The sequence below is a fragment of the Pseudomyrmex gracilis genome, unplaced genomic scaffold, assembly GCF_002006095.1.
Source record: "Pseudomyrmex gracilis isolate BER0280 unplaced genomic scaffold, ASM200609v1 scaffold_2180, whole genome shotgun sequence".
Lineage (NCBI taxonomy): Eukaryota > Metazoa > Arthropoda > Insecta > Hymenoptera > Formicidae > Pseudomyrmex > Pseudomyrmex gracilis.
The window spans coordinates 7763-18319 of NW_018022764.1; the positions used below are offsets into that span (position 1 = coordinate 7763).

At 33.3% G+C, this 10557-nt stretch overlaps 2 protein-coding genes across 7 annotated transcripts; one reads left to right on the forward strand and one right to left on the reverse strand.

The window, feature by feature from the left end:
- Positions 1–1383: 1383 nt before the first annotated feature.
- Positions 1384–5931, reverse strand: LOC109862681 (protein zyg-11 homolog B-like). Of its 3 annotated transcripts, none has more exons than XM_020442790.1 (9): positions 5052–5928; positions 4747–4975; positions 4472–4666; positions 3961–4358; positions 3715–3860; positions 3065–3453; positions 2600–2969; positions 2123–2462; positions 1384–1904 (listed from the first exon to the last, which is right to left on the reverse strand). In XM_020442790.1, the coding sequence occupies exons 1-9, from the start codon at positions 5185–5187 to the stop codon at positions 1759–1761; spliced, it is 2349 nt and encodes a 782-aa protein (XP_020298379.1). In that variant the 5' UTR covers positions 5188–5928; the 3' UTR covers positions 1384–1758. The 3 variants fall into 3 exon arrangements, with proteins under 3 accessions (XP_020298379.1, XP_020298380.1, XP_020298381.1); XM_020442791.1 differs by having other exon boundaries at positions 4747–4921; positions 5052–5922; XM_020442792.1 differs by having other exon boundaries at positions 1792–1904; positions 2139–2462; positions 5052–5931.
- A 122-nt stretch (positions 5932–6053) lies between these two features.
- On the forward strand, positions 6054–10137 carry LOC109862682 (PP2C-like domain-containing protein CG9801). 4 transcript variants are annotated; one of them, XM_020442795.1, is made up of 9 exons: positions 6054–6577; positions 6821–6862; positions 7114–7151; positions 7237–7403; positions 8072–8298; positions 8371–8571; positions 8642–8945; positions 9185–9671; positions 9752–10137. In XM_020442795.1, exons 3-9 carry the CDS (start codon positions 7149–7151, stop codon positions 9944–9946), a joined length of 1584 nt encoding a protein of 527 aa, XP_020298384.1. In that variant the 5' UTR covers positions 6054–6577; positions 6821–6862; positions 7114–7148; the 3' UTR covers positions 9947–10137. The 4 variants fall into 4 exon arrangements, with proteins under 4 accessions (XP_020298384.1, XP_020298383.1, XP_020298386.1 ...); XM_020442797.1 differs by lacking the exon at positions 6054–6577 and adding an exon at positions 6584–6687; XM_020442796.1 differs by lacking the exon at positions 6054–6577 and adding an exon at positions 6585–6737.
- The last annotated feature ends 420 nt before the right edge of the window (positions 10138–10557 follow it).

Sequence of the window (10557 nt, forward strand, 5' to 3'; positions counted from 1 at the left end):
TTTATTAACGTTTTGTCCAAATTGACATTTACAATTATTTAAGTATCAACATGTAATGATATCAGAAGAATAAATTTTGTTTATATAAAATTTGTAATAGTGATAACAGATGTGATTTAAATATTAATATGTTTCTCTTTTTAAAAACTCTGAATTTTGCAGAATTTCCGAAGGCGTGTAAAAAATGCGTAAATAATTTTTGAAAGTATTTTTATTGATATATATGTGTGTAGAGAGAATAATGGGAGACTCTGAAGTATAATAATTAATAACAAAATAGATCTGAATTTTTGAAGTATTGAAATATATGACACGTATTGTATTTAACAAAATTAATTAACATTTATATACACGTATATGTATATAATTCCTGTTACTTTACTGAATCATGGTACCTGTTTTAGATTTCTAGCGTCGTTTAGAATGTATATACATATGTATACCTAATTTAAAGTCTCAATTTAAAATTCCACAGTATACCTAGCATCCTACTTAGATGTTATAATATTCAGAAATAACTTTTACACAACTCAAACTATATAATTTTATTTGTCTATTGATAACATTAACATGTGCTACATCTGACAAGTTATTCAAGTAGCCGTTAAAGTACCTTTTCATAAGATAATTGCAGACAAACTGCAGCAAAAATTAATTATTAACAAATTAATTATTAAAGTTTTTTATATTGATTGTGTTATTTACAATTAATGGTTGTAAGATTAATTATAATTACTTCGATTTTTTGTTCAAATTAAAATAACAGACTAGAAATATAAATTTTAACGCGTTTGCGGTTTCTTAAATAAACTGCAAAAGCTGCGATGCATATTACAACAAATTTTCTAACTCTGCGTGTTCTTGTTGTTAGAAATTCACTTTCACAAAAAAAGCGAGTATGCTTCTTGATATTCTTTCTTATGATCATCAATTATAACTCATTAAATTATGTAACTTACTATCATTGAACATTGAAACATGGAACATTTAACAATATACTAAAATGAATACTTTAGCGAAAATATTGGATATCTCACTGAATCAATATAAATATATACGAAAAGGAACGTAAAAAATTAGAATTCTTACATTATTGCTGCACTTGATTATTCTGCAATGTTGTACAATATTTACAATGTAAAACTGAAAAATTACAAAATAAAACTTCGAAATGTAATAAGTATAAATTTCAAATTAAAAATGAATAATAAGTGTTAATAGTACAGAAAGTTTTTATAGAAAAGGATAAATAAGCACACATATATACCTTTCCTTCTCAAAAAGTAAAATCACACACACGCGTACACATTCTTTTCGTCAAAATTTCTTTATATCTCTACACATTATACATCATTACGAGCTATACAATTTATATTAAGGCAGTAAATTTCATTATATTTATTACTTTATTCCATACATCTCTTGCTAAATAATTTGAATGTTTTTCCAAAAGTTAATTCTGCATATAACAATACACTCTGTTGAACAGAGAAAGATATATATTTTTCAAGTAAAAGATCTTCAATTCAGATCTACTGATTTTAGTTTCATTAGCTCACAATTGCACAATTATAAAATATTTTGGACCTATTTTTTGTGAATTTGATTGCAGTCTGTTTTTGTGATAAACATTTCATGGCCATATAATTTTTATATATTTATTTGTTCTAAAGAATAGGATAAGAATGTGTTGCACTAAGGTAAACATTGACTAGTATACCGGTATTTGACTTTCAAATTAGAAAACAACAGCTTTTGTTAAGAATTTAACTTGAGAGTTTCCAGAATTGATTGGCATAAAATTTGCAAATTTGGTTGTGTTGTATATTCCGTATGTGTTTTTTCCAGTTGTTTTAAGGTTTCTACACCACCCTCTCTGATTAACATTACGCAGTAACGTTTTGCTAAAATATGAGCATATTATATTATTATGACAAATAATAACACTTACACTCACAATAATTATATCAAAATTAACTTGTTTTTTTGTTTTTTTTTTTTTTTTTAATTGCTATACTTAAGCAACATAGTTATCTTTTATTTCAAGTTTTGTATTTTATTAGATCAAGTTTTACACTTTAGTAAAGTTTGTATTATAAAATGATATTGTTTTAAAACTTACGATTTTTTGTACATACATGATGAATCGCCCATACTGCCCAGAGCTGAACAGGATATACATCTGTACAACGTAACAATGGGAAAAACGGTTGAAAGCTACGATAAGCAACCATCTCTCCTTGTGGTGTTTGCCAATGAGTTACAGCATGTACCAACTGATCTAACAATTGCTCTCTACTCGGTTGCGATGGCATACTATACCAAGCTTGAGGACCATCACTGAGCAGATGAGCAGCGATACCAGCCGCGAAATAAGATACATCGATATGCTCAGAATCGAGTAGCATAGAAAGCATTTTTATAAAGCGAGGTTGCATAAGTCGTGGTCTCAAATGAACCACCTGAAATTTATAACACAAAGAATAAATAGCCTTAATAATATTAACAAATAAATATATTAGTGTGTACACGTAATAATACTACTTATATAGATATATCTGATAATTGATGCACGATATTAAAAGTTTCCAATACAAACCTCTGCAATATTGTTTAGCAGACCAAGTACCTTAGTTTCTACACTGGATTCTCCTTGGAAGCAGTCTAGTACTTCAAGAAATAATTCCATTCCACCTTCATCAAGAAACACTTTGCATGTAATAGCACTTTCATCCGTTAGATTCCATAAAGCACTTAATGTAAATTTCATTGTAATATCTACTAATTTGGATTCGACTTTAGATCTAACCATTGCAAGTAACTTCAACATATATTGTGGTTGTGCACCAAGCATAGAGGTTTCCACAGTTGATATTTTTGCTGCTAATATTGAGCAAATTGCCACAGACATACGATTCGTGGAAGGATCATCAAATGTCGACAAGCAATTCATAACTAATCTTGCACATCTGTGGAATTCAAGATTTTACATTTTTACAAATTATGAATACGTAATTAAGAGACATTATAATTTTATTAAATTTATACATTTTTATATAGCTACCTATACTTGTCAAATGACACATCTTGTAAAATTCTATCACTACATAGAATCAGTAGTGTATTTTTCTGAAGTTGATGATTAGTTGGATATGATTCCATTGCTAGTAACGTTAATTCAACTATTTGTTTAAGTATAGACGGATGAATCATGAGAGCTAATTCACCCTTTGTGAGATTATAGATGCAAGCGGTAGCTGCTATTTGCACACGAAAATCCTGTGGGTGCTCTCTCATTCCAGGTAACACTAATTTTATCACATCAACTCGTGGCTCAAGAAAGTTTGGTGTCAAACGAAATAAGTTATACAGACACTTTTGAAGATATATCGGTCTGTACGTATACCTTCTAAGGGCTTCCAAAATTTGTGATTCTGTTGCTGTACCACTGATCTAAAGCAAATAATAATGTAACTATTTTTTTATTGTTTTCTTTAAAAATTTTTTTCTGTATTTACAGGTGGAAATTGATTCTTTTTACATATTATATATTTTAACACACTCACATAAACATGAACTAAACATAAAAATAAATGATTAATAACAATGTCTTGCAAATCCAAAAATATGTGACAATGTAAAATATAGACTGTTTTTTATATGCCGGGTAAGAACATTTGCAATTAAGTTAATGCCAATATGGGAACAACTTACAACAAGCTCAAGTCTATAATTTTCATGCGTCGAATCTACGAAACTTTCGTCATAACAAGCGTCAGAATGTACTAATCCCAGAAATCTTAAATGCACATGTGACGCAATAAACTTTCTTAAATGATTTGCATTTATATCATCTTTTCCTGTGTATATAATATAAACATGATAATCAATAGAAAAAATGTTACACTTTAATTAAAACATCCTACTTATTATATACACAAATATTTCATTGTTACTCACCTGATAAATCTAGAGTTATCAAATGAGGCATACAATTTAGAGCTTTTAAAAAGTCTGTTATCTGTGGCTTAGCGGGTGCAAATACCTCGAAACCATTCGGAGTTTCTTTTTCAGAAATGTCTAAATGCCTTAACTCGTTTAACTCCAGTAATACTGGTATCAAATTCCCGCACCCACTTATCTTTAAATTGTACATATTTAACGTTTTTAAACGATCTTTACATTTTCTTAACGGCGTTATATCGTCAACTCTTGTACAAGATATATCTAAGTTCTCTAAAAGAGGAAGATCTTCGACTACTATATCCAAGCCATGTTTATTAAATTCTGTTCCTGAGACGTTCAAAGTATGAAGTGCTTTCAATTTGTTTAACGTTGCAATGTCTACCATGCGTTGTCTATAACAGAAATACGTGAAACAAATAAAACTTGTTAACATTGTGTTATAAAAACCTTTTGTAATTGTGAAATAATATTTGCAAGTGTCAAATGTACAAAAGTCAATAATAACCTTGAGAAATCCATAAAGCTGCCTTTAGCTACACTTAACGATCTAAGATTTTGTATACTCCAATCACCTAAACAGCTAATTAAATCATTAACAGTAATTTTAAGTCCATTTACTATTAAATTTACAACTTTGTGTTGCTTAAGAATGCTTAATCCTTTAGCTGATAATGTTGATGCATCTTTCAGCCTTACATGTCTAGAAAAACAAAAAATATTAACTATAGTCGTCACAAAATCCACTTATTTTTTCTTTTATGTAATATCAAGTCTCGTCACCTTAATCTGGTGGTCTTGGAATCAAAAAGCGTAATTGTTAAATCCGATAATGTTTTCTTCTCACATAAGTTGGATAATAACTGTTCTGATACTTCAGCTGGCAAGAATGCATCTGGATGCCTAAAGGTAAGACGAGTTGCAGAGTTTGTTGGAGCATCGTTAGATGTTGTTCTACCTGTTGCAGTATCAAAAGCAACTTCTGCGCTATTACTGTTCAGTGTACAGATATCTTGTTAATCTAAAACTTATGCTGCTTTAATTCAGCTAAATATATATAATATCGTCAGTTTTAATGCTTTACTTACCATTAGCGACATTATTACTGACAGTACTCGGAGAATGTGTGCTTGTATCGCCAAGATGTACCTCGCACAAGCCTAGCACATTACCACAGATAAAATCAAGGCAAACCTCCTGGAGACTTCTCGGAGACTCAAACATCTTATATTTCTGCTGTCATCCGAGCAACAACTTCCGATCCCCCTGTATTACTTTGCGAACTTCTTACAATGCACTAACAATCATCCACATACTCATATAGTATTGTACCTTGGAAACAAAAGTGCAAAAATAATCTGCAAGCATTTTACCACGATTTTGTACTTTGCGAGAAAAAAATAGAGAAAGGAAAGAAATTTAATAAAGATTTCAGATATATGAAGTAAGTTAATTAACGTCTACGCTGTGTAATATGAAAAAATTCTCTCCCACTATAGGTGTCAAAATAAACGTCACGTGAATAACGCGCGATCTAACGTTTACACTTTCTCGAGAAAGCGTTTTTCGTCAGACACAGAAAACGCTCGCCGTATGATGAGCAAGCATAATTCTGGCCAATCGTTAGGGATGACAGATTTTTAAATAATACAATTACGTAATAATAATTCCGTATACACAGCGCGCAGTATAGAAATATACGGTACGCACTGCCTAAACACACACTATCTGCCGCAAGGATCGGACACTAAAAACAAGAATAAACAACACGGGGAATGGTCGCGGGATTCGCTTGCGGAAACTCGCGCGCAGAGAAAATTTGGCGCCGAGCCTCCTCGGGCGCGAGAACGTAACGCGGAAAGTTCGAGATGAAACCAGCGAGGAGTTGGTTAAAATAACCGCGAAAAACTGCGGACTTTCATCTGTGACGGGAACGCCATATTGACTCGCCAAATGTCAAAACAGGCCAAAAAAAGAGCGCAGCCGTGTCGTCGTCGTCATGCGACACGGTGCGCGCTCGCTCCACATCCATCTACATATAGCCATATAGCTTGGTACAGTCGCGCACAGCAGCGCGGTCGGACAAACGACAAGCGCGTACATATGTACAACGAATGTGATAAGAGGCGAAATCTGTCAAGCGCCAGCTGATTTTAGCCCGCGCGCGCTGTATACCAAAAACTGGAAGAGCGACGCACACATCGGTCGTCAGATTGTCGCGCTAATTTGCGTCGATTTCTCGACCCCGTTTTAAACCAGACACGTACATACGTATATGCGCGTATATAACGTTACCTCCTCGGCGAGAACGTGTCGAACGTGACATCCGTTGACGCCCCATTATTACCCATATTAATCGCGGCCGTGCTACGAACGACGTTCTGATTTCCATGTATGCACAAGCGAGAGACAGACCGCGGTCATTTGCTGTCGCGCGTGTAACACGGCGTGAAAAGTGGCCTGTGTTTGGGTTCGCTTCTCACTCTCGCAAGTACACACACAACACGGGTAGTTCATGTATTGACACATTGCCAATATGGCGCTCAAGTGGAAGACTATAGACTCGCGTAGCACGCATCATGATCTCATTCCCATTCAGTGAGAATTTTCCCAGGTAACTGTCTTATTGTCGACGCGCGACTTGGTTTGACGGAACTGTAACTTCTAGAGTAAATTTTTATACACACACGTCTCTCGTCTCTCTCTCGTTGTCTCGTTTAGTGCGTACGTGTCTTTTGACAAGTCGAGATATCAATAATTGCGCAAAAATTAGTGTACTGCTATTTCTTATCTATTTATTAATTTTCTGTATCTTCTCAAAAAAGATATAACTTATCTGATCTTTTTTTTTATATAGACACACAGGAATTAAACTTTCTTACATTAACAATAAGTTGGAGTAAGTGTCAAAAATAATACATAACTTTTATTTTGAACATAGAAAGAGTTAAAAGTAGCTTTTTTTTTATTTGTAGATATTTTTTGTTATATGTAAAATAGTTTATTATATTAAAAATATTTTAATAATTTAAGTTTGAATTATTTAAAATTGTCTGTTTAGGATATTTCAATTTAATTTTTGTTCCTTTCTTTTATTGATATTTAATGTATATGTCTGATAATTACATTGTATATATATATTATTTTAAGGTTTATTTGGAGACCTGCTGCTGGCAGCTATAACCATGGTATGAGCCTTTCATCAGATGAAATAATGTTAGACAATAATTAAAATTCTCAATTGCTGTATCTTTGCTTGGACTTCTTTGAAAGATGCCAAGTTTACGGAAGAAAGTTGCCGGTTTCATGCGCCAACTATCTATTAGCAACTTAGCTGGAGCTGTAGAGAGTATAGGTCTTGGAGAACAACCACTTAGAAACCCACGATCATTAACTCAGGATTTTCCTGGTGGCTGTTTCATCACACGCTACCTCAATGGGTATAAATTGAAACATTCAAAATACAATTAATATAATAATTTAACATGAATAAAAAAATAAACTGTATATATATATTTTAAAATGTTATTTTTTAATTAATATATTGTTGATACATGTGTATATACAGGGTGTCCGTAAAATTTTGACACAGCCGAAGTATGGAGATAGATTGAGTCAAACTGAATGGAAAAGTTATTTGCCATTTTGCGAAATTCGCAACAGTTAATGAGATACAAAGTGATAAATGTGCGCCAATGAGCGCGTGAGAAGCGCTGGTCCTGACTCTGTAGGCGTAGGTGTGACTGTCAGAGCAACGAGAGGCGGAGTGAACAAACGAGTGCGGCGTGTGACTCGGCTGATTTCGCGGTCAGCCGATATTCGGCGGTACGCAAAGGAGCGAGCAGTGCTTGAGGGATAAAAAGCCACTGCTCTCCGCGATCAGCTGACAATCGCACACGCCTACAGAGTCAGAACCAACGCTTCTCACGCGCTTATTGGCACACATTTATTACTTTGTATCTCATTGCCTATTGCGAATTTTGCAAAATAGCAAATAACTTTTCTATATTCGGTTTGACTCAATCTATCTCCGTACTTCGGCTGTGTCAAAATTTTACGGAGACTCTGTATATATATATATATATGTACGTATGTAACATTTTTATAGGCTAGAAGCAAAACAAGAAGGACCACCTATTTTGCATGGTAGAAATCCAGAAGAATTGCCAAGTAGGCAGCTTGACAATTTTCTAGAAAATGAAGAAATATTTGCAGCTTATACTGGTCCTGATAGTGGTCTTACAGCAGTTAATCTTCAGCAGAAACATTTAAGTATTAGTGATACTGATATTGATTATATTGACATGCTAGATCAAAATGAACAATATAGAAGTGGTAAGTTTTAGTATAACGACATTAATAAAATGTTTTTTGTACAGTAAAATAATGCAATAAAAAATTTTTCAGGATCAACAACATCAAATGTTACAGTTGCCGGAGTTACTGATTGGTTCAATCCTCATGAAAATGCATATGGAATTGCAACTACATTGTATGAGAAAAATCCTATAAACGATACTAATAATGGAGAACCAATAGCTGATTGCTTTGGTATTGTAGCAAGACCAAACTCCGCTATATTAGCTCTTGCAGATGGTGTTAATTGGGGTAAGAACATAACCAATTTTGTTTTAATGTTGTACAAAATATACTTAGATTGAGTTTTTTTTTTCAAAAGGTACAAAAGCAAGTATAGCAGCCAGATCTGCGGTCCATGGAAGTATTGAATATTTGAATCGAGCACTATTCTGTCCATCTATAAATAGTGAAATGACGACAACAAAAGATGTATTTATTGCGTTACTACGATCATTCCATGCAGCACATTCTTTAATTCTTCAGGAACAAGGAATGCTTACTACTTTAACAGTATGCACAGTCCTTCCACTGCCAAGTTCAAATACTGATACAAATATATGCCAGAAAAAATATATTGCTTGTACCTGCAATGTTGGTGATAGTTTGGCTTATGTATATTCGAGGTACATACAAGATTATTTTGTGTATTATGCATACATATAAATATATATATATATATATATATATAGTTTGGCTTATGTATATTCAAAGTATACATATATATATATATATATATATATATATATCAGATATATTTTGTATATTATGCATAAATGTATATGTATATATTAAAACATTAACTGTTGCACAATAACAAGCTAGATCTGTTCAATAATCAATTTCTTATCTAAAAACAAAACAGGAAAACTGGTGTGAGAGAGATAACACGAGGATCTCATGACATTCACTGCATGCGAGACATGCGAGATGCCTTAGGAGCTCTAGGTCCAGTAGACGGCTCTAATCCTGAATTGAATAACTTAACGCTGGCTATAACGGAAGTCGAAAGAGGCGATATAGTATTTTTGACAAGTGATGGAATTTCGGATAACTTCGATCCTGTGGTCGGAAAATTTGCAGTTTTACCCAATCATAGCAGTGGCGCTGACGCCACGCGGCAAAGTCATGATGCGAGATCGAGAACTCGTCGAAGATCTGTAGAAAATTTGCGACATACAGAATCGAGTAACAGTAACGGGAATAGCAACAACCTGCCTATAGTTGAAGCTTATCAAAGACATGAACTTACATTGCTCAGGATGGAAGATTTATTGAGACGTGGAGTTTCTGGAGAAGGGCCACCGTGCAATAGTGCCAAACATCTCTGTGAACTTCTTTTAGACTTCGCAGTAAGTGTACATTTTATCTCACAATTGCTAAAAAAAAAAAACAATAGTTTCTGTAATATTGAACTCAATTGTCTTTATAGGTGCGCATAACTGCTGCGAAGAGACGAATTTTAGAAGATACGGAATTGTATTATGCACAACAGAAAGATGGTCAATTAATACAGCTTTCAAAGCAAGAACAAAGATCCCGAAGGAAAAAGACATTAGAGAAGATATCTATGATACCTGGCAAGCTAGATCACGCAACGGTTGTTGCATATGTAGTCGGATCCTAAATTTTTTCGACGTATAATTTGTAATTTAGAATTACAAATAATATAGTTTTTTTATTTGTATGAAAGTTAGTAAAAATTAAGCTTTCTATATATTCTGACGTATATTCTCTAGAATTAAATAAAAATTATATCTTTTACAAGTCACTGTCACAAATTTACTCTTTATAAATAGTTGCAATAAAAGTGTAAAAATAAAATTTTTTATGTAATATTTATTATTATTAGAACAATATGTATGTGTGTGTATATATAGACAGAGAGAAGTCTAAGAGCGGCCAGGTCCATAAGAGAATGTGTAATCACTTTTCGCCCCGTAAACTAGCGTATGTCCACGGGTGATACACATTGGAACTACGCAGTAGTGTCCGACCGAAGGTTCGGTTTTGGTTTCGGTTTCGGCCAGTTTCGGGACAAAATTGGAGTTTCGTTTTAGTTTCGGTTTTGACAGCGAACCGGCCGAAACTACTACTAAAACCGAAACTTCTTTCGTGTTCGTGAGTTGTCGACTTGTCGCGCTAAATAATAACCAAAGGTTAGATAGAAGTTATTTCGTTTTTTAGATAAAAGAAAAAGTTTGTTTTTGTTTCCTTAATCTTGTTAAGTACAAAGTT